The sequence below is a fragment of the Aythya fuligula genome, chromosome 1, assembly GCF_009819795.1.
Source record: "Aythya fuligula isolate bAytFul2 chromosome 1, bAytFul2.pri, whole genome shotgun sequence".
NCBI lineage: Eukaryota > Metazoa > Chordata > Aves > Anseriformes > Anatidae > Aythya > Aythya fuligula.
The window spans coordinates 31,367,642-31,395,332 of NC_045559.1; the positions used below are offsets into that span (position 1 = coordinate 31,367,642).

General features: G+C 40.2%; 2 protein-coding genes across 2 annotated transcripts in view; both read right to left on the reverse strand.

The window, feature by feature from the left end:
- Nucleotides 1-6,418, reverse strand: part of GXYLT1 (glucoside xylosyltransferase 1) — a 28,930-nt gene extending 22,512 nt beyond the window's left edge. The window contains exon 1 of the mRNA XM_032208297.1: nucleotides 6,239-6,418. Coding sequence (XP_032064188.1) covers nucleotides 6,239-6,405 — 167 coding nt within the window. The 5' untranslated portion in view covers nucleotides 6,406-6,418. The remainder of the gene's footprint in view (nucleotides 1-6,238) is intronic.
- Nucleotides 6,419-14,590: 8,172 nt separating this feature from the next.
- Nucleotides 14,591-27,691, reverse strand: part of YAF2 (YY1 associated factor 2) — a 34,946-nt gene continuing 21,845 nt past the window's right edge. The window contains exons 3-4 of the mRNA XM_032186209.1: nucleotides 26,050-26,202; nucleotides 14,591-23,056 (exon numbers count right to left, since the gene is read on the reverse strand). Coding sequence (XP_032042100.1) covers nucleotides 22,819-23,056; nucleotides 26,050-26,202 — 391 coding nt within the window. The 3' untranslated portion in view covers nucleotides 14,591-22,818. The remainder of the gene's footprint in view (nucleotides 23,057-26,049; nucleotides 26,203-27,691) is intronic.

The window sequence follows — 27,691 nt, forward strand, 5'->3', positions numbered from 1 at the left end:
CATTTCTGTACTGTCTCTCATTATTTTGAGGTCAAATTAATAGACTCTAAAAAATTAAAAGACTCTCAAAAAAACAGTCTCTGGTTTGGAAGATTATCATATTATATCATATTATTATTACAGGGGATTCTTCTTCCAGCTGTCACGAGAGCAGTGTTTTTCTCAGCTGCCTCGAGCTACTGTCTTATCCAGCCTGCTATGGCAAGGGGCAAGCTTGAATTAGTGCCAAAGTGCTTCCTCCGCCACGTTAGGACTTTTCAATATCCCGTTTAGCACAATGACAAGATGTCAGCCATAGATTTGATTCATAAACTTCATTTCAAAGAGAGGTATTACCAAGATGCAGGTGTGTGTACTTTGCCTAACATTAGCCTTTTTCCTGCAAACAGGCCCATCTCCCAGCTGACCGTACGCTACCCTATTCCACACGGCTTTCACACAGAACCGATTAAGAGACTGAATCCGACGGATAGCATTTTCTTATTGCTATTCACAGTAAGTTCATTCGAAAAAGACATTCGTGAAGATTTTATTTTTTTACTTGAAAGCTAGAATAACACTTGAGAAAAGCTTGGAAGACAAATAAAGTGTCACAAGTGATTCACACAGCCAAGGAGGTGTGTTTAGTCCAACAAACAGGTTACCTGGGAGAACACCAGTCGGGCAGGAACAGCCACCTCTAGCATTAGGGTATTTTGCTCCGCCTGATACCGGCTGTGTGGTTGAAGGCTAATCTCCATAAACACAGAGGAGAAAAGGAAGGCTGGAGGAAACCCAGCAACCCAAGCAGCCCTGCCCCAGCTCCTCCCAGCCGTGAGGCAGGAGGCACTGGGCCCGGCTCTCCGCCTCACCCCATGGCTGAGGAGAGGGGGCTGCAGGCAGGGGGCCTGCTGGGGAAGGGCATTTGGGGGAATGCCCTTTTAGGTTTACCTTAAATCTAAAGGAATAACCTTTAGGTTTCGGGAAATGACCAAAGACAGGGAAAAGAGTCAGGGGTTTAAGCCAGCCCCAAAAGTCTCAGTGTCTGAGGGGTGGCCACTGGGGGGACCAGAGGGTCCCAGTCAGCCAGCAGAGGGGCCCGGTGAGTTTCGGGTTGGCTGGCATGAAGGCCACAGGTCCAACTGGACCAGCTCTGCGACAGAAACATTTGCATGAAGCAACCGGGAGACCAGGCAATCCGGCTGCCAGTGGGACTGAGTGCCTAAGGGCGGTTAGTGGAGGGATCCACAGATCCTCATCAGTGCCTGGCTGTGCGTATTTAGGGAGCCTGAGTACCAGCAACCACAGCAGGGCTGCAAGCCTGCTGGTTTGCAGGACCGGCCTGCCCAGCAGCTGGCTCCTGCCTCTCTGAGCCTAAGGCCAGTTACTGCCCGGCCCCACGCTGTGTACATTTACATGCTTCTCACTAAAAGGCTTCCACCCTGATTAGCCAGAGGAGGGAACAGGATCAGGCCACCTGTGCTGTCTGTGGTTGTGCAAGAGCTGTTTTCTCTGTGTTGCTGTCTGTGGCCAGCCGTATGCGTATGCATGGAGTGTGGGTGTGGGCGCCTGTCGGGAATTAATGCTCAGCTTTGCTGCGGGCTGGACACAGGGCCATGGAGCTGACACCGTCAGACTGCCAGCTTGGACAACAACTGATACCAACCACTGCCAAAAATTAAAAAAAAAAAAAATACAAAAAGAAATACATTGGTAGCATAGATAAGCATTCTCAAAAGTCTGTTTGTCAGCTCAAGGTATCTCTCCCCTAGCCTCTATATCCTCTATCAGGTAATTTAGTTTCAACACAAAGAGATAGTGAGAAAAATCTAGTTTTATAGATATAGCAAAAATGTATGCGTTTTGGCCTGATTCGGAGCAATTTTTAATTTATGTGCAAAATACCTAGCAATGCATGACTCACACTGACTGAGGCCCTCTGCTCAGCGAGGCAAGTTCTCACCATGAGGATCGCCCAGCAACCAGTGGTAAAAAAATCCTTTTGTTAAGCTTGCTGGTGGGCTTCCTATTAGCGGAGATCATAGCTTTCAAGCATACTTCTGGGTCCAGATGGCATCTCTTACACCACTGTAACTTCTCTTACACCACTGTAACTTGATTTAGCAGCATGTCCAAATAAGCAGGGTTGCAGCCAACTAACTTGAGTCGCGGCTGCTGCATCCCTTCAGTGCTGCACTAAGCTGCAAGCATCAAGTAACCGAGAAAGACTGGCGCAGCAAAACAGGAAGGCTGCAGCTTTATTTCCTTCCTGCTCATACATGAGGGAGTAAAAAGTTAGGAAATAAGAGTCGTTCAGTTCCACTCCCAAACACACTGAGAAGCCCTGGTTCTTCTGAATAGCTTTACCTGAACAATATCCCAAATTTGTTTCCATTGATTTTCATCTGAGAAGTAACAGCTTTATTAGACAGGAGGCAGCAGATCCCAAATTTAATGTTAAAACATCTGACACAGGACAAACTTTACTAGAAGAGTCTTGATCATGCTTCATTAACTAATAACATGTCTATGTAAAACAGCATTTGTTAGTCAACTTTGCTGCCTGACACACTCAGCTGATTTTTTTTTTAATGAAGTTTCAACTTCAAATTATTCCATGCTTTATCCTTTTAAAAGTTTTGCTCACATTTTGAAATGTTTAGACAGTTCCTAGACCAACCCCTTAACGCACAATAGCTGAGAAACACTCCGGTGCAACTGCTGGTTATGTTCTGACACAGAGGCAAACAGCTGCCTACAGAGCAAGGGAAGAAAGATCTATTACAGCCATCCCACTCTGCTGCCTAAGCTGCTGGGTTATACACTTCTTGCACTTTTCCAGGCACTATAATCTACTTAACTCTCCCTTTGCCAGTCTAGTTAGAGAGCAAGAGAGAGCCAGACCGCAGTTACACGCCACAAAACAGTGTGCCTGGCTGCATGAAAATGCTAAACTAGAGCATAACTAAAAAAAAAAAAAAATGAGTAATTTTAATAGGGTCAAATTCACTGACCTCGCTGAATTCATGGAGCTGACTACAGACCAAACCCTGCTCTCTTTCACAAGCTTGCTGTTAGATTAGCACTACTTTTGGATCCAAATAAAAAGATGAAGATTATCTGCTTAATTGAAGTGGCAATATTGATAAAATTAACTGAAGACTCACTTCTTATAAGCACAGTTACAGCCTGCTAATTAGCTGATCTGAAAGCATGTGGAGGAGCACTGCCTTGAAAGGATCCTCCACAGACAGCAGATTATAATATTATTGAATGATACACATGTAAAAAATAAATAAATAAATAAAAGGTGGATAAATGCACATTTGCTACATTTTTTCCACAGCCACCTTCCTCATCCATAAATCATACTAGCCAAGGAAAAAACAGCTGACTATGCACAGCAAATTTTGACTTTGTGTCTTCTGGAGGGAGACACTTAAGCGTTCTCTATTTTCAAGTTCAGATCTGTTGTTCATTCAGCTATTATAAGTGACTACTTACTATTCATTACTGCTTTTCTCACTGGAATAATCATGAGGACAATCTCGGGATTTAACTAAAATTCTTGAAATGCTCTACAGCTACTTATACCAAGTTTCAAGACACGAGCTTTTAGTTTCCAGTCATCTTGTTCCTCAGGCTACCGTAGCCTTTGAAACAAACAACTCATTACCAAAGTGATTACCCAACAAGCTCCTCTGAATTGTTATGGTTATTGGAGGATCTTGCCTCAACCTGTAATTCTAGTTTCAACATGGTACTTCCCTTTTAATTAAAGATTTTCTACTTAAAAGCATCATCACTGTTGCAAAATTCTTCCAGGTGTGGTATTCTGAAACTTTATTCAAAGCTTGCAGTTTTCAGTTCACATGCTTCTGAAAACTACCAAAAATCTTGGCTTTTCTTCCCCATCACAGAATACGGCCAAGCTCCTTCTGCTCTTATGTCATATACTAAATGAGATTATTTGGGAAAAAGAGTTTCCTTTTCAGCTGAGAGGAGAGAAAAGCACTGCTGAGTGCATAAATGCCTTCAATGGCAGTTGAACTTGCTTTGCTAAACTATATTTTAAAGCTAACAGTAAAAACAGCTGAAGGAGCTCACTGCTGAGAGCTACTATTAATGCACATGAAACACTGAACTTCAGGACGGATGAAAATGTTATCTGAACAGAATTTTCTCTACAGGGTTACCAATCTTTTGCTGCAGTACACAAAAAGCAGGCATAAAACAGCTTTGTAACTATCAGGCTCCAGCTCCACTAGAGAAACAGTGGAAGTATGAAATGTGAAATACACCCATACATTCATCAAGATGCGTGTATCAATCACACAAAAGCATAACATGATTTAATGCCTGAGAATAACCAAAATAAGCATCTTAAGCATCATTTGGTGTGGCATTCCTTAACTGCCACAGAATACTTTTTTTTTTTTTTCTATGAACAGTCCCTTAAATGCTTTCCTTAAAAGCCTTTAATGGACTATGTTCTAAGGGACCCAGCTTTTTTGCATCCAAGTTTTATAAATGGTGTTTGTACAAGCAGCATAAAAACTTCAACAATTTACAACAGGAAGATGTTCATCCTCAGCTTTTACTTTGACAGCAGTTTATAGGTAAAGAACTCCCACAGAGATGTCAAACAGACACTGATTATGCAAAAAGGTATGTCTTCACAAAACTATATGCGTATGAATCATTTGTGGCACCTTTGGAAGATAACTTTCTCAGTCTGTAAGGCTTTTCCACTCTGCAACACAGTGCAGATTTGTATCTCATCCCACTGTAATGCAGCAAGCAAGAAGCTGCTTGAACCTCGCTGGGGTTCTCCCCCACTGGTATTCAAGTTAAAGTAACTTAAACTCTAAGTTTAAGTTAACTCTAAAGTGTTAGTAAAACTATTTTTAAAACTAATAAGTATAACTTTTAAAATAAAGTTTGTTCTTTTGCTAAGGACCATGATCCACCTCATAGTAATGTCAATGTTTGCTAACGCAACATTATTTAGATTACCATCTTTTGCCCAGCAAAAGCTTTCTTCTTGTTTTGATAAAATATTTAATCTACATAAGTCATACAGAGGATTTTTCCTCCCATTTCTGCTTGAAACTGATTTATTATTCCAATGAAATGTTACATAAAACTTTTTTCTAGTTACCATGTTCCTTAGAACTAGTGCATTTCGACTCTTTGCAGACTGTAATCCCAAATGAGAAGCGAGGAACAAACATCCCCACTTTTTTCCAAGTCGTAATCTGCATTCATCTGAACTAAAGCAAAGGCATGGGAAAAAAAAAAAAAAAAAAAAAAAGCCAACACATCCTCTCAAGTAGCTACACCAGTCAACAGTTGGGTTTCACATTTCAGCCAACTCCACCCCTAGCAACTCAGAATGCTGTTTCAGGATATTTTAAGACGATTAAGTCAGAGTTTGTCATCCTGCCATCCTCCATAACTCCTTGGCACCAGCGCTGTCACTTTCGTAACTGCACGGTGAGCCATTTCAGAGTGCTGAGCTGCCCAAAAATCAGGTGGTTTCGGGCAGGCCAGCACGCCAACAGAGCTCACCTGTGCGAGCTGTTCTCCCAGGAGAACAAGGGGTGTTAGAGAGGGCAGGAGAGGCAGTCACCGAAGTTGCATGGTATGGAAATGATGGATATTTACGCTGCTGGACCTAGGCTGGCCCACAAAGGCCTGGTCCTGATGTCTCTGCAGCTTCAGCAGCGGGTCCCATCGCAGAGTTGTCGCTGGCAGCACCGCTCCGGCAGCCCCAGGCGCACGGGACCACGAAGCCACCCTGACAACGAGCTCGGCCCCGCTGCCCACCCGAGCACACCACGTTAATTTCTGCCACACCACGTTAATTTCTGCCACACCACATCTCTGCCGACGGGAGGCCGGCAGCAGCAGCAGCAGCGCAGCCCAGCCTCGCACCCCTCCAACCGCGCTCGCTTAATGAGTGCCCTCATTAATTATCCCACCGTAAACGTCACCGATTAAAGTTGAAGGTGAGCGCTCAAAGTCACCAGCCCCAGCCTCAGAGCCCCGTAACCCCCCTCCCGAGCACTTTGCATGGGGGGGAACCAAACCCAAGCGCCCTCCCCCCGCCAGGCCTCGCCCCCCGGGCCCCTTCCCTTTGTCTGCCCGCAGCGGGGCTCGGCCCCTCCGGCCCCGGGACCGGCCCGGGAGCCCGGCGGGGGGAGCCGCCCCCAGCCCCAGCCCCGTCCCCGTCCCCGTCCCCGTCCCCGTCCCGTACCTGCCGGCCCCGCCGCTCCTCCCCGCCGCCGCCGGGTCCCGCTGCCGGCCGCCGGGCTCCTGCTCGAGGGAGAGGGCGAGCTGGCTGAAGCCGTAGAGCAGCGAGCAGACGCCGCAGCCCAGGCACAGCAGCGCCACCCGCCCCAGCCGCCGCATCATCATCATCATCCTCCTCCTCTTCTTCTTCTTCTTCTTCTTCCTCCTCCTCCTCCTCCTCCTCCCGCCGCCACGGCCCCGGCAGCGGCGCCCGGCAGCAGCCGGGGCCCTCCCGGCAGCGCGAGGCCCAACGGGCGCGGCGGCGCCAGCCCCGGCGTGCGAGGGGCGGCCCGGGGGGAGGAGCGGGGCCTCCTGCCCGGCCCCCTGCCCTCCTCCTGATCTCCTCTCCTCCCTCCCTGCCCGCCCAGGCCTCCGGGAAGTTGTCCCTGACGAAAAGCCGAGTGAAGAAATGGCCCGGGCAGGTGCCTGGCTTGTCAAGCTGCGAGCACAGTCACACCTCACCTGCATTATGCCACGGAATCATTAGGGTTGGAAACGAGCTCCCAGATCATCTGGTCCAACCATCTCCCAACCGCCAGTGTCACCCACTGAACCGTGTCCCTAAGCACCACGCCCAACCTTCCCTTGAACACCCCCAGGGGTGGTGAGGCCACCACTTGCCTAAGAGCAGAAGAGGCAAAGGGGCAGTGAAGGCGATGCTTTTCCCCACAGCCATCAGTCGGCCAGGGTTTCTGTGGTGTTACCCTCAAATTGCACACAGCCACCTTTTGGGACAACACTGCCTCCTGGATACTGCCACGACATGGATGCTGCCACGACACGGCCTTGTGCTCACTGGGCAGCTCGGTTACAAACCATACAGTCACAGAATATCCGAGTGGGAAGGGACCCACAGGGATCTTCAAGCCCAGCTCCAATACGCCCTTTTTCCTCCTGAAGATGCAATCAGAGCATGCAGCGAATTTCAAGAAAAAAAAAAAAAGCACAATCTGATTTACACTAAAGCTTAAAAAATCAGTTATACTGCAGATCACAGATTGCGGGGCCTGAGGGTATATGCTGTAGTAAATGTCTGTGAAACCTCAGCTATAGCTTACTGCCTTTTTTTTTTTTTTTTTTTGGCTCTGTTTAAAAGGTGGGGAAGCTGAATGCCAAATGGCAACGCTAGTAGCTGGAAGAGGTACAATCCCAAAATGTCCTGCCTATCCTCATCCCCATGAACAAAGAAATGAGGAAAACAGGCAGCTCTTGTGAAGTATTGGGTTCTCGGCTATGTTTGGAGTACAGGTATCAGGATGATCACTAGGAAATAAGAGTAGGGAAATAGAAACCGAGAAAAAAAGTAGAATCTAAGAAAGGAAAGGAACCAAGGAGGATGAGGAGCAATGAGGAGAATTGCACTATCCCAGACTGGCTGAGGCTGGCAGGCCCTCAGGAGCCCACCTGCCCCAGCCCCTGCCCAAGCAGGGACACGCAGAGCAGGCTGCCCAGGACCACGTACAGGTGGCTTTTGGAGATCCCCAAGGAGGAGACCCCACAGGCTCTCTGGGCAGCCTGTGCCAGTGCTCAGGCAGCCTCACAGCACAGCCATGCTGCCTGGTGCTCAGGGGGAGCTTCCTGTGCTCCAGTTTGTGTCCACTGCCTCTTGTCCTGACACTGGGCACCACTGAAAAGAGCCTGGCTCCCTGTTCTTTGCACCATCTCTTTAGGTATTTATGGACATCGATGAGATTCCCCCAAGCCTCCCCTCCTCCAGGCTAAGCAGCCCCAGTTCTCTCAGCCTCTCCTCAGAAGGGAGACGCTTCACTCCCTCAAAGATTTTCATGGCCATGTTGGACTCTCCCCACCATGCCCATGTCTCTTGTGCTGCGGGGGGCAGAACCGGATCCAGCTCTCCAAGTGTGGCCTCACCAATGCCGAGCAGAGGGAAAGGATCCACCCTCTCACCCTGCTGGTGATAACAGCCATGTGAACACAGCCACGAATACCATTGGCCTTCTTAGCAACAAAGGCACAAGGGCAAAATGCATGGCCAAAGATGGCAGGGTGATGGAGGGACTTCATGAGGGATGGACTCACTGGGAGAGTCATAGATGAAATAAGGAAAAATTATGTTACTGAGGCCATGTGCTACCATGAACAACAGGAAAAAAAAAAAAAAGAAAAAAGAAAAAAGAAAAAAAAAATCTCTGAATGTGCCACTTAGTGTTGCAGCTGGACTTTCTGCTCCTCCTGCTTTCTTTTCCTCCATGCTTTGATCCCCCTTATCAGCAGATGAACTCTGCCACTCTGCCAGCTTTCCTGTGTGCTCACAATCAAAACCTGGTGTCTTGCTCTCCTTGCATATCTGCACACTGACCTGTGTCACTCACTGTCCCTTTTTACAACCCCCAACATATACTACCAAGTCCCCATGGCAGGTAATAAATAACACTTTTCATGGATAAATGAAGCCATGACTTCTTGCCCTTACTGCTTTCTGTTTAATCCAGGAGATCCCAGTATGGATAAGAAACAAAAAGAGAAGAGGCTGATACTATATTTTACAGACCAATGCATAAAAAATAGTTGAAGAAAATAATCAGAAGTCTGAGATATGTGGTGAGAGGTGGACAATTTTCAAGGCGAATTCATACCAGTGTGTGAGTCGGAGTGGAGAGAGACAAAGGAGTACTTACTGACAGTGACCTCAAGAGAAGTCCGGTTAGTCCCCACTGCAGCATGACATTTGCCTTCTGAGCCGAGGAGTGCTCAAGTCAGGGAAAATGAGGTCTATAGGGTGTTACACAGGGACCAAGAACGAACATGGCAGCTGGGCAGCAGCAATGCTTTCATGTGTCAGAAGAAGAAGTATATTTTTAGACAAGAAAAGAAGAAATAAAGAGTGCTAAGGGCAGATGAGATAAGGGGGAAAAAAACCCTTTCGGATTATCAATCATACCATTTCCCCGGTAGGAATTTATAGGATTCTCTCCGTTCCGTGCTGTCCAGGAATGCCTGAATAATGAATGAGTGCGAATGTATCTGCAGTGGTCTAAAAATATAACTGAAGCAAGGTCAGAGAGAAAGTTAGTATCTTTTCTTAAGGTATCTGATGCAACTGGGGAGAAGGAAAAAAAAAATCAGATGAATTTATGCACACACAAGCCTTTTTTTACACTGCAAAATCTGTGCATTTAATCCAACTGGCATGGCAGTTGGTCTGATAAGAGGCAAAAAGCTTCTTACTACGAACTCTGCTGTGTGAATAACAAAGATAAAGAAAAATGACTGAAATGTCATGCCTCAGTTTTTTCTCTGAGAAAAAAGCAATATCAATAGTTATCCAATTAGCTAATACAGCTTTTAAAATTCTTTAAAGAGAAATAATTATATACCTTTATTACCATAATTAATGACAAATATATAACATTTTATGCTGTAACATTTGCTAGTCTTTAAAACACTGTTAAAAGATGAGGAAGCACAATCACATGCAAGGTTCTCTCAATTTATTTTCAGTTTTAAATCTTTAAATCTTTAAATCCTTTTCCTGACTAGAATTAGAAGTTACTTAGCCATGGTAGCTTCTGTTACCCTTAAAGGGATTCAGTTCTATTATGTCCAGAAAATACCTGAAGTCCAGAAAACAATAAGTTTAGAAAAACTACAGGTGTTAAATATTTGTGACAACTCATTTTATAAAAGAATAAATATCCCATACTTCTGTAAATCTGTTCAAAGGCCATAAAAGCAGTTAGTGCATGCCAGAAAATTAAACTGAAATTCTAGCTACTCATTAGATTGAGAGATAAATTAGATCGACTTAAATTAAAATATATACATACTCACAATTATGGAAGGGGATTATTTGATGCAACCGAGAGAACAAAGAGAGAAATCAAATTCCACTCAAAGTTTCTGCTAATGAAAAAGCCCAGTCCTAATCAGATGCATTTCCATCATTTCTTCTGGGTTTGTTCTTTCAGGAAGTCAAACCATTAGTTAAGTTGGCAAAGCAATAAGATTCTGCGCTGACAGATTTGTGTCAAGGCTGCCAAGCATGCAGACCAGTTAAGGGTTTTTCAAAGGCAAAGACACTTTCTTTGATGTTCACATGCCCTTTCGTACAACCTGCAGTGTCAACACTTTGCTATGATAGATTGTAAGGTTGGGTAAGGGAGGGGGAACTGCTTTGCTGCCATGTGCTGTGCATATGGCATCATCAGACTTCTTGGTGTAATGTCCCTTTTCTGTTGCTGCCAGACATCATTTTTCTTTCCTTCAAATTTATTCTTAAGACGAGGATTTAGTTCGGTACAGCTGCCTTCCATTCCTACTGTATCTGCTCTTCAATTTTCCCCACATCAGCCCCAACATTGGGAAAAAGTTAATCAAAATTTTCAGTTTTCATTGATTACCAAAGTATCACTGTGTTCACTCATTCCTTCCCTTTTTAGTTCCCAATGTTTTGCATTGTAGTGACTGTTTAACCTACTTAGCCTAAAAGCAGAAGCTTTGTGATATTTTGCAGTTACTCTTGATATCAGGAACATACGTACCTGAGGACAGTAGTACACAAATTTAAACAAACTGTATTGTGAAGAGTTTGGGAACTGATGTGATACTTTACAACGTTCCCTGGTTTATGTCAATTTGAATAAATTATTTTATCAGTAGTACGCTTACTTTAAAATCTTCAGTGAACAACCATAAGCTATTAAACAGTAAGGAGTCAAAATACTTGTATTGCTTATCTTAAGAAAGCTCAATTTCCTTGTCTTCAGTAAATAAGTACACATCTATGTATGTAGCCTAGTACAATTTTTAATGCATTCCTCCAATAAAAAAAAAAAAAAGGCAGAAATACTTCCTAAGAGTGTAAAGAGAATTTTCTTTTTACATATTTTTCTGTATTTGTGTATCAAAGATTTTCTTTTTCTGTAAAGTTTTCTAAATAGGGAGCTCCAAAACATCAGTCCAATGGGGATTCTCAGTGTCAGGCTTTGGCTTCATCTAAAATTCTCCAGGGAGTGTCTGGCATGGCTGTTTGTGTTTAAAATACTCCTGGAAGGAGACAAAGCAAACTCACCTACTTATGCTAATACATACCATGTATGAAAACACAGAAATAAGGCAAGCAGGCTGAGCTTTATGGTTGCATTTATTTGGTTTGGGTTTTTTGTTTGTTTGTTTTTGTATATATAAATACTCCAGTTAAAAGACCTTAACTTGTCCTGCTATGGTTTGCTACAGCATCAAGTGCTTTCAGTGCCCTGACACCCCAATCAGGGTCTTTAAGTTTCTACAATCTACTGTCATGTTTTTCTTGTCATAGAATAAATATTTACTAACTAAACATACACAATAGCAACTTGGCTTTATGGCTTAATTTTTACAATGAAGCATATCAGCTAATCTGGAATTAATCCTGCACGGTACTTTCCACTTTACAGCAACAGTGCAGCCTCCACCCAGCAAATCAGTGCTAATTGCAATAAGTAGCTCATCCTACTCTTTTTTGAAGACCCTTTTTTTAGAAGCAACACATTACCTCATGAGATCCTCAGACCACAGACTGGAAACCACTGCTTTTTTTATCTATTATTTTTTGTTACATTTGGTATGAAAACATTTTATATGTTTTACTTATTTATTCACAAAGTGCAAAAAGCCTGCATGGCTAGGTGAGTGAAACTGCATCTAGCAAACAGCTAACATGAAAAAAAATGTTAGATGACAACCACCAGCTGCTCTGAAAAGAGGAAGCACAGGTTTAGGAGAGTTGCCAGGGACTCTGAAAGCCATTCAACAGTGCAAGCCAGATACACTAGAGGCAGTGAGGCAGGTAGCCAGTTGCCCCTATTTCCAAAAGAAAAAAAGTCAGCATAACCTGGATTGGGAAGCAGTCAGTTAGTCAGCCAGGTGAAGATTTGATTTACTTTGCCAATGTCAGGCCAAGCCAACTTGTTATTTTGTCTTTTTTATTTTGCTTATCTCCCTGCTCCTCGGAAGCAGGATTTAACCTTGAAACCAATGGAGGGGACATGTCAAGGATAAAGTCCTACTGCTGGTCTCTCCACATCTTGTTTTCTAGGGATTCAAAAAACAGATTAGATCAGTCAAAAGTACAAGCTGTATAAAGAACTTAGTGCCTGAAATACCAGGAAGAGGTTAACACTTCCTTTTGTACTGACTGCCCCTTTTATAACTGCACAGTGCAGCCATCTCACAGACCAAACGCCTGAGGTACACAACAGGCTGAGCCACCACATACCCTTATACTTTGTCAGTAATTTGTCATGTCTGAAGGAGTGATGGTGAGCAGCCAGGTTGCTTACACAGCCCTGTGCCACTCCACTGCAGAGCACAGACATGACCCTGCTTGTCCCCAACGTCCTCAGAAGCGCATCTGAAAACAGTTCCATGGCACGAGGCAGTGCGGATGCTGTGCTGCCCCCAACTTCCACCCAAAACATCTGAAACACCTTCGAGCACTGCTCACTCATGATGGCACTAAGAAATTACGCATCTTTCACCCATCCTTTACCTGTAATTTTAGAAAGATGCGTTTCTTTTACTCCTTTACTTTCTTTCAGGTCAAGAAAGGGTAAAAAATGACTGGACACTGTACCAAGCTCTCTCCAGGCACCAGGCACAGACGGAATGCTGTGATCTCCCAGGGCTGCCAGAACAGGGGTGTGGAATTTAAGAAATTTGTTTTGATCTTCAAACCCATAATTGTGTAGTGGACTTACTGAACAGTCAACAGAAGGAAAAAAATGAATAGAAGGGTGACAGAAGGGCTATACAACTTGGTCTTCTCTTTTCAATTCCTTCTGTTCTTCTAAAACAGACAAGGAAGTGGAATAAATTAGAGTCCCTTAATTAGTGACAATAGCCCCACTCTGGTATCTGATGCCAGTTTCATCTCAAATGCATTGAAGATTGCTGTCCTTTGTAGAAGTCAGTGTTTCTGATAATATTGAGCTTGGTGTTCACGTAGAGTTTGCTACCGCATGCTGCCTGCACTTCAGGACTATACCCAGCACTATACCTAGCACTCACAGGATTATACCCAGCACTCACAAGATGACGTTACATTCTGCACCTGAGGATGCACCAGCCTCACATACTGCCTGCACGGAGCGAGGATGAGCATGTGTATTCATGGCCAACACGTCAGTCACCTGCTACACAAGTGGGAAATGCTGCCTGGCTTTATGAGGGAACCTGCTCCTTTCAACAACGGCTTGGAGGATCTCAGCCTCGTGCTGCAAAGCAAAAAGAAACATCAAACAATTCAGAATTGAATGCTGGAACTGTACATAGCTTGAAAATGACTCAAGACAGATCACTTTTTGTAGAATCTGTTTTAGGAAAAACAAACAAAAAAACAGCTATATACACAAAGTGATGAAATCTGCTTAGATTAAGCCTTCTCAAGCTTCTCACCTCAGTTGTTACTTCCATTTGTAAGCACGGATGTTTTCTTAGTTTCTTGCTGCCTTGGAAGCAGCACTTGAGTATCTCAACTTCCATCACAGCTCAGAGTCAAAGTGAATAACCCACACCAGTGAGCGAGCAGAGCACACTTGGCATTTTGAGAGTAGGCTCCCTGTCTGACAATCTGCTACAGCTTATCCCCACGTTGTCCATTTACATTTCTTGCACTTTTTGCCTAGCTAGTACAAGTAACACATTCAGAGAAGGGTTCCGAGCAATTATTTTATTTACCATTTGTCATGACACACCCTAAGCATCACTGCCAGTCAAGACTGAATATAGTGCACCTGCAAAAATTTTCACTGAAAATACTTGCCTGTAAGAGCCTTCACAGGCAAGAATATTACTTTATTCCTGGGGAAGACATTTAAATGTGTGTTACTACTCTGGGCTTTGAACACACCTACTTAATGCTCATCTGAAACTAATTGTATGTTCATCAAAATGACTATAGAATAGTTCATTTTTAAACAACTTTATTGTCACTGATTGTGCAGCATTTATTCTGAAAAACTGTCCTACTGTTTCTTTCTTTCTTTCCAGACCCTTCCCCTCAGCTTTCAGAATTTTAACTCATTGAATAACGCCTTTGAACTGAAGTCAGGATGAGGTCAGTTTGAGGCAGTGTCTCAATAGGTTACTATACGTGCACTTTGGCTGAATGCATTGTATTGCCATCTCGATTTAAACGAGTGTTTAACTGGAATTGAACATAGCTTACCAGACAGGAAATTGTAGCGTCTCATGATGAAGGCTGTATTTTCTGACTGCTGCATAGAGACCTTTTAAGTGTAGACCAATATAATGGTTACATGTGGCTTAGCGTACCCGTAAAGATTTATATATTAAAAAATTACAAGCACACACCACCTTTTGTTCACAGAGATGTTTATTTTTGTCTTCAATGTTCGTAGGGAATACGATTTCACTACAAAAGTGTCTCAGAGAAACTCCATTCAAAATCTAGGCTTAAGAATGAAGGGAAAATATACTTTCAGCTGTACCAGTCCTGAGCAAAGTTTAAATTAAAAAAAAAAAAAAAAAAAAACTCCTCTAGAGATAGGAAGCAGCACCAATAACACCAGAGGTCCTCTTACTGATATCTGCTCATGCCTTCTTTCCTGTTTGAGAATTGGCAAAAACTGAGGTGGGAAGAATTACTTTATTAGAATGTGGACCTAAGATTCAGAGTCCCAGTCTCTCACCAAATGCATTCTGTTACAGTCAGAGCTCAGGGCCTCAGTTTTACTTTCCATTAAGTAGTCAGGACTGCTAACAGCAAGACTGTTGCCCCCACAGTGTAACATTTTACCTTTCTTAAACTGGTAAATAAATATTTATTTAATATACTTATTTTAATAAATATTTATTTCCTAATCAACATCAAGTTCCTGAAAAGTTACATTGTTCTTAGAAGTATACTATTCATATGCAATTATAAAACTTCTGATAACATCAGGTCTCAAAATAATTCACGTGGCTTACATTCTGTCTTGTTCTTTCAGTGAAAGGATTTCAAGCCATTGGTAACACTCAGTACTTTGTTGGTTTATCCAGGACATTCAGATTCAATCTGACAAAGTAAAATACTTCTAAGAGTCAGAACAGAAAAGGCACTTACTCGTTTTGGGGAAGACACCTGGCAGGTAAAATTTTTATTTTCAAAATAACAAGCCCTTTTTCTGACAATAAAACCCTTAAAAATTATTGTTAGATAAACGTAAACCCGATGAATAAAACCAACTTATGTGTCCCTTCCCAAGAAAGGTAGTGCTACCCTTGATTGGGATATTGAGAAGTGTGAAAGCATCCAAAAATACTCAGAAGTTTGAGTCACTTCTGTGATACTCCAGCACGCTATCACAGCTGACGTTAAAAAACAAAACAAAACAAAACAAAAAAAAACTCCTCCAAAGAATTTATGTTTTACAAACTGAAAGCCTCAGAAGTTTCCAGACTGCTTCTTACTAGGTACTTGTATGAGCAAGAAAATATAAGATTCTAGTGTTATAACCAGGAACATTGCCTTAGTTACAACCGATAACCTGTGACTCCATCCAGAGGAGTAAATCTCTTATCAACCTTCCTCTCAATTGAATCATTGCCTCATTGATGCTCTGTATAAGGCACTTAGTAAATTTTAAGAGCATCTGACAGTGCTGTTGGTAATTTTGATTTGTCTGTGAGGGAGCCCTGCTAACACTTGAAGATTAACTGGCAAAGGTGTGGAATTATCACTGAAAATAGCCATACGAACTACAGGCCACAAAACTCTTTCCAGAAGCCACAGCTATTCTCATCTGGGTTCTTACTCCCTTTTCAGCCTAAAGTTACCCTTTTTCTAGTTGTCCGGGAATCAGAGCCTCTGGAACTGGATTGTATTTGAACATACACGAGGAAGCTCTTTTGTTCCTGATCAGCTCTTTAACCACTATTACTGCCCTTTCAATACCTAACCTGTACCCAAGGGAAATGTTCATGGTATTTAACATGAAATTTATAAAAAACCTGTATCTGTCTTCTGGCCACAAGTCACTGAACCATTGGTTATGAAGAACTATACAGAAAAACACACCTATAAGAAGTGTGGGATACTGCCTGCTTCCAAGACAGCACACAGAGAAGTACTGTACTCAAGAAAAAGCCATTGCGCAGTGGGCCTTCTAGATGTTATTCTGAAAGTAAATTTTCTTTGTTCTTTTTTTCCTCTTATCCTCTTTTGTTGGACTGAGGGTTTTTGAAGTTGGTTTACATAAGAGAAACAGAAGCTGCCTACTCAGAATTTTTGCAGGAAATGTAGTCCTCAGCATCTGTGCATGCTCTTCCTTGGATCTCTTTCTCCAGGCAGCACGAAGCATATTTTCTTGTACCTTGTAAAAAAAAGACCCTTCAGATCTAATTACCTGGCAGTGTTACATCTCCATCAGTTGGAAAGCAGTTTGCTTATTTTTCTGCATTTGGAAGCCTTACAACAGTAGAATCAGAGCCTTTGCAGGATTACGGGCGTGAAGACCAATAATTGGCATCCCAGAATGCAGCTACCTCAGCCAGAATACTTGAATGGTACAGGACTGGTATGAGAAAGTTTGCTCAGCAAGAATCTCTCCAGTAATTCAATTATGTAAAAATACAGACAACTCAAAAAATCGATAGATGACCTCAAAGCTCCACATATCATCGCTGGTCTTACAGAAACCAAGATAAAGCTGAAGAACTGGGAATAGCACTCACATTCCCTGCTTACAAAAGCAGGCATAATACAGTATTGCACATTCACTGCAGCCACTTACACTGAAATACGTGTAGCCTTAAGAGATCTCCCTCGCTTAGATTAACTCACAGCTGAAGGCTGTTACAGTAAGAGATGATCAGTCAGAGGGCAGATTTTTTTTGCTTAGAGAACTGTGCCATCAAGAACTGGACTTGGCATTGAAGCATTTCCATTTACTCTCTGAAAAGAAGTATCAGCTTGAAATATTTAATGCGTGGAATCAGCTTGGAATATCAGCTTGGAATATTTCATGCTCAGGGATGATAGTTATGTATTAGATGCATATAAAGCCCGAATTAGACCTCTGTATTCCCAAAGTGGGTATTCAGAAAGTAAAATCTTGCTTAACTAACTGATGCTAAGTGACTGAACAACTCCGTCCTTTCCTAGTGCCTTTGAACCAAAAGAATTTGCCACCTGTAGAATCTAGTGAGCTTGGGAAGGAGGTAGGGAACTAGACTCCATAGCACTGGGTAGGTATATTTTGTTCATGAGTACACTTTCACTCCTCCACACGAGAGGAACATTAAGATCATATGCTTAACAGGTTATGCAAAAAAATAGATTAGTATCTTTTCTTCGGTCATCTTCTCAGTATCTCCAATGTAAATTAAAGCCCTATTAGTCTAGAGCAACATTTCTTAAGATTTTAAGTTTACAGGAGAGCGTTCAGTTTGCATGCACTTTGACTACGATCAATACTTATACGAGGAGAACAGTGTAATTAAAGATGGATCAGGCAACTTTTCCAAGTGGTCTAGATCTTGACAACATATTCCTGAAGGATGTCTTGCTTGGATATTCCTACCTCCATTAAGATATGCTCTCGACAGAATAAATAGCATCTTGGAACTATTCTTTAAATCATTGTTTCCAGAACAGTATCTTTTCTGGTGGTCATTTTCTTCTTAAACATAGGCAAAAATGAGTGATTATTGCCTTTTACAAACCCTAAATGACACAGCGATCTATTGTGACTATTCTTAGTAATACTCACTTGAGCTATCATATACACTTCTGCCCTTAATCTTCCATGCTTAGCATCTTAAAAGTAAAGCTAAATCTTCCCGTGCACAGTGAACTGTCTGCTCTTACAATTCTGAGTCAATGAACAGAGCAAGCTATTTCAGATGGCTTTTATCAGTATCTCATAATAAAAGGGGCAAGATTAAGATGGAAAACATCTTCAGAGGGATTAAGTATTATCCAACGGTGGTTCATTTTAATTATTTTTCACCTACACAGTTAAAGAGAAACTGTAAACAGCTCCTGCATTAATAAGACTCTAGGATCTGTAGCTAATCTGTTTGGTGCATTTTCTTTCCTTGCTTGAAACCAATGGCATACTTTATGTAGAGAGGAGTATGCCTGAACTCCTAGGCTTTGTACATTGGCGTATCACAATCCTCCTGCACAATGTCTTCAGAAAGTCACTTTCTGTTGGATAGTACCATTTACTAGCAGAAGTACAGCCATGACTTGCTGTTGCACTATTTACTCCATTCATATCCATCTACACAGGACATTGCAGTAATTTCTGAAAAAATATTGATATGTGGTTAACTTGTGAAGTACATTTTAATAGTTAAATCCTGTAAATTCTAATTAAAACACTGATTTTTCTTTAGATGTCAAAACTAAGCTCAATATCTGATTGTTGTCTTGGACAAATCTCTTAAATCTCTTTCTCCTCTTGTTAGAATTTTGACAGTACAAAAGAAAACCAACTGACCTCTCCTCAGTTTGACTGATTTTATGGTACAACTTTTGCTCATTTGTGAGGTTACACCCCTTCAAACTGAGCCTGCTTTGACATAAATCGGGGAAGAATTTCAGGTAAGAAAAATCTTCAAATGCTCAAACAGTATTTCCAGCACACCCATATCTTAACATTAAGATAGAAGAACATGTTTGCAAAATATCATATTTGACTGGTCCACTAGCCAAAAACAGCATTAACTTTTTATCCTACCCATCTTATTCCTGAGTTAGCACAGGACAAATTTACAAGCATAGCACTTGCTACTGCTGGAGGAGAAACTAAATTAAGTTGCATCTCCTCTTCTGTATTGTTTCTGACATTTGAAGGGAAGTATAACCAGACTCTGTGTAATAGGCAGCAGAGTCAACTTAAAGGCATTTGACAGAGAAAAACATGCAGATACAGTTAAAGAACCCTGGATATACAAAGAAGTACATAATAGATAGTTCCATGCCAAATTCCTCCTGTATAACAAAAGAATCGTCGATCAGCGTAACGTGGGAAACTGTCAGGCTTTGGAGACAGGAGAGAGAAAAATTAAAGAACCAAAGATGCAGATTCATACATGTGTCAAGTCTACAAGACTTGCATGACCGCTCTAAAGAACTGCTGAAAATAAATTATAAGCATTCTGTCCTACATGGCTACCTAAAAATGTGCTATCCATAATATTAAAAAATTAAAGTGCTCAAATTACAAAGCCCAAACATTTTCTGCGATTTTACAATCTGCCACAAAACATCAGCTATCTAGAGAAATATGTATTAGTTTAAAACCTTAGTCATAGCCCTAATTTTGAGACTTCTAAGATCAAGAAATTTAGAGGTTTTTTGTTTGTTTGTTTTTACTATCGCTGCTGTTAGAATCAAGATTTTATATGGCATACTTTAACTTGCTACTAAGTAGAACAACTTTTGCTTATTTCCAATACGCAAACTTAACTGCAGAAGAAATCAAAAGATCACAGTCTACAACTGTGTATCCTTTCTATGTACCACCTATGGTAAAGTACACATAGTGGTAAAGTTAGGAAGATAAAAGACTGAATTGTCACACACTTTATCAGTGAATTAATTATAGGTCATTTTCCCCATTTCCTTCCCCTTTTCCTTTCTGAAGCTAGATGATCAGCACATAAGGGAACTAATTTACATGGAACACTATCACGCTTGCCTTTGTTGGGTCACCATTTCATGAGCAACCCAAAATGTATGGCTATTCTAGACTGGTGCATATATAGAATTTGACAAATAACAATTCTTATGGAGAGAACAGTCACAGATTAAAATAGCTAATCAAAACACATTACAACATTAAATTTTCACTTTTTATAAATGGAGTAAAGATGCTTTTAAATATATTTACAGTTAGAAAAAGGACTTAGGATTACTACTACACGTTGAAATTATTTAGAAATTATGAAAGTGAAGTTCATTTAAATTAGAACATTATGAACAGAGTCAAATTGCCATATTCTGCTTAGAAGTTGTCCGCTCTGCTGTCACTATTGTCACATCCCTTTAATCACAAACAGACAAAAATTATCTTCACTTTGTTTAATGCCAAAATTGGCATCACTGTAATGTAAACACTAGCTATGTAGTATTTCATTCAGAACCACCACAGCTCAAATTTTAGATCCTGGCTGTCTTGCATTGCATCTGTAATATCTGTGGTTTGGAATTGCTTTTCTACATCTTATCCCATGAAGAACAGTGGTTTCCGTAAGACTTTTTTTTTCATTCTTTTTGACAATAACTATACTTGTACCATATTTTTGAGATAATTCTCTAGAGACAGCTGAATCATAGTAAAATCCCCTCCATCCTCCTTTCTTTCCAAACCAAATGGCTACTTATTTCTGAAGATACAAAGAGACCTCTTGTTGGCAGTGCTGGGTGGTTTATTCACATAAAGTCAAATGAAAATAAGTTTCCCATTTAGTGAACTACTGGTAATAGATTATTATTTGTCTGCAAGGAATACTGAAATGTGTTAGCATTCATTACATTTTAAATTAGAAACACATTTCATGAAACATCTTGCAATGAGATTCTATCATTAAACTGCTTACTTTAAACAGTTTCAGCTCTCTTGTAATCCATTACATCAGTATATTCTGCAAATAGTCCCACCTAAAAATAAAACATAAAAAAATAAAGTTGAGAAGCATGTACTTTTCTTCTAAAAACTAGTGTATGTTATTCAGAACACCAGCCCAGCCCCCAAAACATTTAAGAACCTTAAAATGCATTGTTTTTACAGATACTAAGATTTGGCCAAGTAATTGCAATGAACAGACATCCTATTTAGTAAGATAAAGCAGAATACATAATAAACAGGTCAGTAGTTATCCATCTGAAATAGCCTATAATTAACATTCGATGTCTAAAAAGTTTAAACAGCAACACCAAGGAATGAGGTATGTATGTTCTCAGATATCACATCAGACTTTCATTTTATGCAACTAACTGTATTTCACAACTAGCATCTTACAAAATAGAACAGTACTGTTGTGCCTGTAGAAGTACTGCATTAAAAACAGAAAAATACATTACTACAAGAAACCACCAAACACCACAATTGTCAGGGGCTACAAAAATCCATTGCTTTAGCTGTTACAAAGATGTACCACATGTTGGTCATAATTTAGGGCTGGATTCAAGAAGGTCCATCCAATTTTTACATGGGCTTAAAAATACGTATTTTGAAAGAAAAAGAAAAGAATCACAGGAGTGTAAGTGGACTACCCCACTAGAAGGAACTAAATAGACTTCTGTACTGAACCTGAATCTATAATTTAAATCTATACATGGATTGGATGAGTGTGTATCAAAACACTTATTGGCTGTAAACAAAAATGCAAAAATCTGTATTCACAAAAATATTTTATTGGTAATTTTACATAATACCAGATGGGATTGTAGATAGTTCTGCTCTGCATCAGTATATTGCTAAGTGCGTAAATGTTGACAGTTTATGCCATAAAAGTAGGATACTGAGGCTTTTTTTTGTATGATTTATGACATAATATCCTCTAATAGGCCAAATCAAAAGAAGTTGATTCAAAATAATAAAAAATAAAAAGTATTATTTCCTTATTCTTGTGCAACATCTGATATTTCTGTAATGAAATGGTAACTGACTGTATGACACTAGGTAAATTTGGGGCAAGGAAACAGCACTAAGCAGAAATAAGAACTGCACTTCAGTTATTTTTAAAGCTTTTTCCAAACTTCCATACTTCCAAATGTTAGTTTTTGCCAAATGCTTAGTCATCTGAGGTTCAATACTTGTTACACAACATAGAAAACCAGTGTACAATGACAATGTAGTACTTCACCTGAATTGTAAAGTTAACCAATTGATGTTTAGAATGTGTTTTCTATTTTGCTTGTAAACATTACAATAAGTGTTTTAAGTGTGAAAAAATATTGGTAAAACCATCAACATAATTCATTAACAGTAATCTAGTAAAATGTGTCAAACATTGGCAAAAATTCATACAAATGTTTTATTTAATAACATTTTTCCTATTTAACCACACCAAGTACCAGCAGGTGTTTTTTAAGAAGATAATTATTATGAAAATTCTGTTGCAGCAATAGTTGATTAAGTTGATCTTTGACTTGCATACATATAACTATGTTTCACAATTCTCAAATAATACATATTTAGGCAGCTTGAACTATGTTATAAAAATTTAAATTCAGTACATGCCAATAGTAGAGACTCCAAGAGTAGTTAGAATTCACTAAACTAAAAGTGAAAATGGACTTACCAATAACACTGCATATGAACATTCAAACCACATTTTCATGGCACCTTTACACACGAAGATTAAAAAGTTGGTCTGAAAATGCTTTGTAAGCATTTTTAGATTGCATTTAAATTATTTCTACCACTGCACTTTTTTTTCTTCTTTTTAAACTGCATAAATTATGTTCCAGTAAACATACCAATTGTGCATGGATAATCTGTCATGAAAATGTGGTAACAGGTGGCAGAAGTTATGTATTTGCATGTTTTAAAGAGAAGAGACTAAAGAAACTGGAGGAAATAAACTTTAATGAGATTCTCCATTCAGCGATGAAGCTTCTCCTCTGGGTGAAGATGACCTGGACATTCCCCTCTCTGTGTTGTCAGAGCTAGAACCACTCTGACTGTGTTGATCTGCAGAAGCAGCACTAGAAGCAGGTGGTGACTTAGTTTTCTCCTTAAAGTCTGTAATTATGACCGTCAGATCTCCAACGGTAACTTCCAAATGCTGAGCACTACTTCGATCCACATTTTTCAATCGTGGCCTAAATAAAGCAAATAGTGGTATTAAAAACACACATACCATCTCATTATCTTGTCTTTCTCCTACATTTCCAAGCTCCAGAGAATATGCATGTAACATCAGCGTAATAATGCCTTGTGGAACAGGTAACACAGAAGATGACAAAGTACCACAAGTGCTTATGCTAGAGCATTTCCTGGTTTTACTTTAAAATAGGTGAAAATAACACATTACCTTTGCCACTTTCTATAAGATCATAAAATATTCATAAGTTAGTTGTTTATAACTGCACAATAACATGAATGTGTTACACGTGAAGTTTTGTGTGTTTATTTTTTAAATTACATCTTTCATTATTTTGGCTATAAAAATTTGTAAATCTCATCTAGAGAAGGATGCATCTCTGCAGCAGCCTTAAGCGACAATTCTAGGTAGAGAATGGTGTTCAGTAATGAAGATGTCAGTGTACAAAAACCTTATCTGTGCCTTTTGAATTCAACAACAGTTTTAGCTACAAAATCCTGCATTCCAAAAGTGTTAACGTGCAGCAGGTATATTTCATTTAAAAATCTCACCGAGACTGCCAGTATATTATTTGAACTGCCCTTTGTGTTCACAGAATAATTCTGATATCCCTGGCACATGCTGTGATTTAAAATATGCACAGAGCTCAGTAATCACACAGCATTGATAGGTTAAGTCTCTTCATCTATTCTTTCAATTGTTTGATTTTTCACAACAAAAAGAACCATAAAAGAACAGTTTGACTTATGTTCTGCCATCATATTTTTGCTAGTGATGAGCATGAAGTACTTTCAATTTACTATTTTCCTTTGACAACCCTGGGAAACTGTCACGAGGCAGCTGAATTTATACAAGCAGTTACGAACGGCAGAGCTTTATGCATTTAACTGACTCCACAGCTTTCACCAGCTCAAGCTGCAATAAAATAAATTAATATGACATCACATTAGCAGGTGTGCTAACAGCAAAGTCCTAACCTTTACCCTATCATCCAACTTTGTTTGAAGTAGAATTGGTTCTCAGTCACTTCAACTGAAACACCTTGTGCCTTTCCTCCACTAGACAGAGTATTTGACATCTTGTTCCCCCGAGGCTGAAGTAGGGTGATGGAAGAATCTAAAAGAACTGAAAAATCTGCTGCTCTCTAACATGGGAACAGTGCGAAAAAATTCAGCATTACCAACCTGCATATGTGACGTTCCTGAAGCTTATTAATCATATTTAGCGTGTATTCAGATTTTATGACTGTTTCCAGCAAATTTTCAAGTAAAGAGAAAGAGATATCACTTTCCCAAAAGGATATTGAAGCAATATGCTTAAACTCATCAAGCATTCTTAATTTGTTATCCTATCTAGTGAATTAATTGTGAAAAATGGAACTGTGTGAAGTGCTTAAATATTATTTCCAGTAGCCATTGTTAATGCGAATCTCAATACTGGTATTTCTTTCCATGGCTTTTATTTTATTTATTTTTTTAAATGTTCTCTCTCTTTCCCTACCTTCCTTTTGTGTTTCTAATGTACTATTGCAATTCAAGCATCTATATTTCAATTTATAATATTTAATTAGCCTCATTAAAACTTACTATTTTAACTTCAGATACTTCATAATCAAAGTACTTTAGCTGTGTATGGTAAGCTAGTAAATTTAAGTACTGGAAAAAGAAAAAAAATAAAAGAAATGCATTCTTCCTGTTGGAACGTCTTAAGTCCCCTTAATCCTAACCATAACTATCCTAAAGACTGTTCTCTCTCAACTCACAATCTCTCTCTGCTTCTCATCCTGATGATCCTATTTCAGGCACAAGAGAAGCATCTGCTACTTCTCTGCATAACTAATCCCAAAGGATCTTCCTTGGCTGGACTACTTTGGAATGCTTCCAAAAAAAAAATCAATAGTTCCTCCCAGTTTTGATTAGACTACATGTCTTGTATACTGCCAAGCTTTCTGGCACCACATTCTTGCTGCAGTAACGTTATGCTTAGGCTGTGATGATTTGGGGGCTAAATTTACTGCTTTTGTTTTCCACTTTGCACCTTTCTCCTGCTCTTACAGGAAAAGCAATGATTTTTACAACTGCTTGTCTGTACCATGATGTTTCACGTTCTCTGTTCCAAGAGTCCATCTTCAGCATCCCAGATGTAGCACAGGGATTTTTATCACTAGGTAGCATAAGCACCTTACTCTGTCACATTCACGTTCACTTATACCCCAGTTGAGCCTTTCTTTAAGTGTGGGAGACAGAGGGATTTGGCCAACCTCTTTTCAGTGGTCTGTGGGGACAGGACAAGGGGCAATGGCCACAAAATGGAGCCCAGAAGTTCCACACCAACATGCAACATAATTTCTTCATGGTGAGGGTGATGGAGCACTGGCACAGGCTGCCCAGGGAGGTTGTGGGGTCTCCTTCTCTGGAGATATTTAAGGCCCATCTGGATGCCTACCTGGGCAACCTGCTGTAGGGAATCTGCTTTGGCAGGGGGGGTTGGACCCGATGATCTCTTGTGGTCCCTTCCAGCCCCTACAGTTCTTTCAAAATTTCTTCAAGTTCTGCAAGGAAGCAATACCTATGTTCCCTTCCCACTGCTCTGCAATCTGGTATTGATTCTTTCTATCCTTCCTTCCCTTCCCCCCCAGTTTTTCTGCATGAAATCTAGTCATTCTGGTCCCCTCTTTCTTCCAGATCCTAGGATCATGATTTGCATACCTAGTTTTGTATGGTGTGAAAAAGACACCTGAAACCCTTAATACCCAACTCCTCTCTATATTCATCTGGTCTCCATCTTCTGGTTAAAATTACAAACTGCAAGTTTTCGTTTTTCATTTAATAGCCATCCTAAAACAATTAAACTTTGATATAAATATTTATCCTTATTGTTCAAAGAGTTTGCCACAGAACTTACAAAGCAGTAAAACCACGGATCATCTTTGTATTTTCTTTTTTTAATTATGTTTTACCAATCCTGCAAAAAGTTTCTTAAAATTTTTACCTGGTTTTCTTATGACTGTTCTTTTTGCTAGTTGTTTCCTTTTCACTTTTTTCCTTTTCTACTTTGTCTTTCTTCTCTTTCTTTGATTGCGCAGGGGGCATGAATTGCTGAGGAACCTGTTGTGCAACCAGCTGAGAGACAGGTCGAGGTTTCCTGTGTGCACATATATATAAATGTATATAAACATAATGCTTGGAATTTACAACTGTCTCAGACTTTCTACACTGAATTAATTAACATTAATATTCACTATAAAAAGAAATACTGCTAAAACTTATGTAGTTGCTAATACTTCTTTGACACAGCATATCAAAATTAAACCAAATATAGCCTTTTGATTCATTTATTTGCATTATCAATAAAGGAGATGATTATTTTAAAGTATTTAGAGACAAGACTTTGCAGCATGTCTTCTTCTCCTTGCTGTCATATCCAGACAGAGACTCCAAAGTGTGAAGCTTTCAGAGGGAATACTTTATCATCCTCTCCCAGTCCCCTTGAGTGATGAAGGGGTCTGTTTTGAGCGTACTGCAAACAAGATGACCTTTCAGGTATGAGAGCTAAAGCCACTGTTGGTATTAGAGAGTAAAACTTGTTTCAGCTCAAGCAAATTCACCGAAGGCAATGACAAATCCTGTTAAGTTGTATATTGCTTTTATTGAGTTCTTCACAAAAAAAAAAAAAAAAAAAAAAAAAAAAGTATATATACTTCAGATAACAGCAGTAAGATGTAGCTGTCAGAACATAAATAAAAGCTGGCAGCAGAAGCTTCCAACCACATTCCATCACAATGCACAGCACAGGTTTCTTTTCCAAATTTTGATGCAAACCAAAAACCAAGGGAGAGGAGGCGCAGCAGTATAATGCTCCTGGAAGCGTAACAGTGCTGCAAGTAATTCTGGAATTGACTCATTTTTCCTGTATTTTCTAATAGGATATGAGAACTCTAACATGAAATGAAACGCTTTTACTCTTTCCAATGCAAACATCTTTCTTTATTTTGAGGTTTTGTAATTAAGAAATTTCCAATCTTGACGCACAAAAATAAAGGTTCAGTAATTCTAGAAAGATTTTGAAGATGCAAATTTCTACTCCAAAATAAATGTTTACCCTGCAAAGCTCTTGGGTTTTGCTAGTTGTGTTGTGGCTTTGTTTGTTTGGTTGGTTTTTAAATAGAAAAAGCACAAATTAAAAAGCACTGTCATACTCTAAAAATACAAAGCAGTTACTAAATCTACAGAAGCTATCAGCTGTTATGCACATCTATTGACCCCAACCCACACGATCACCTTACTGGCACTTGTTGCTTAGGTGAAGTATTGAGTGCAAAAGCAAAAAAAAATATCAAGGGAGCTGCCATTAGCAAGTTATATTTTCAGTAATGATTGCAGTAGTTCAGGTTACAGAGAAAGAGCCAAGTTACAAGAGTGCACAAAGTGCAGGAAAGGCAGTTGACACAAGACAGTTGAGATTTCACGAGTCTTCACAGAAAGTTCTTAATGAATCAAAGATAAAATAAAACCTAAGAAAAATTTAAACATGTAAGAACTTTGGGGTAAAGACTAAGCTACCAAATACCCACTCATGAACTGAGCCCACACTAATTTACAGAGAGAAAAAGATCAGTAACAGATTAGTGAAA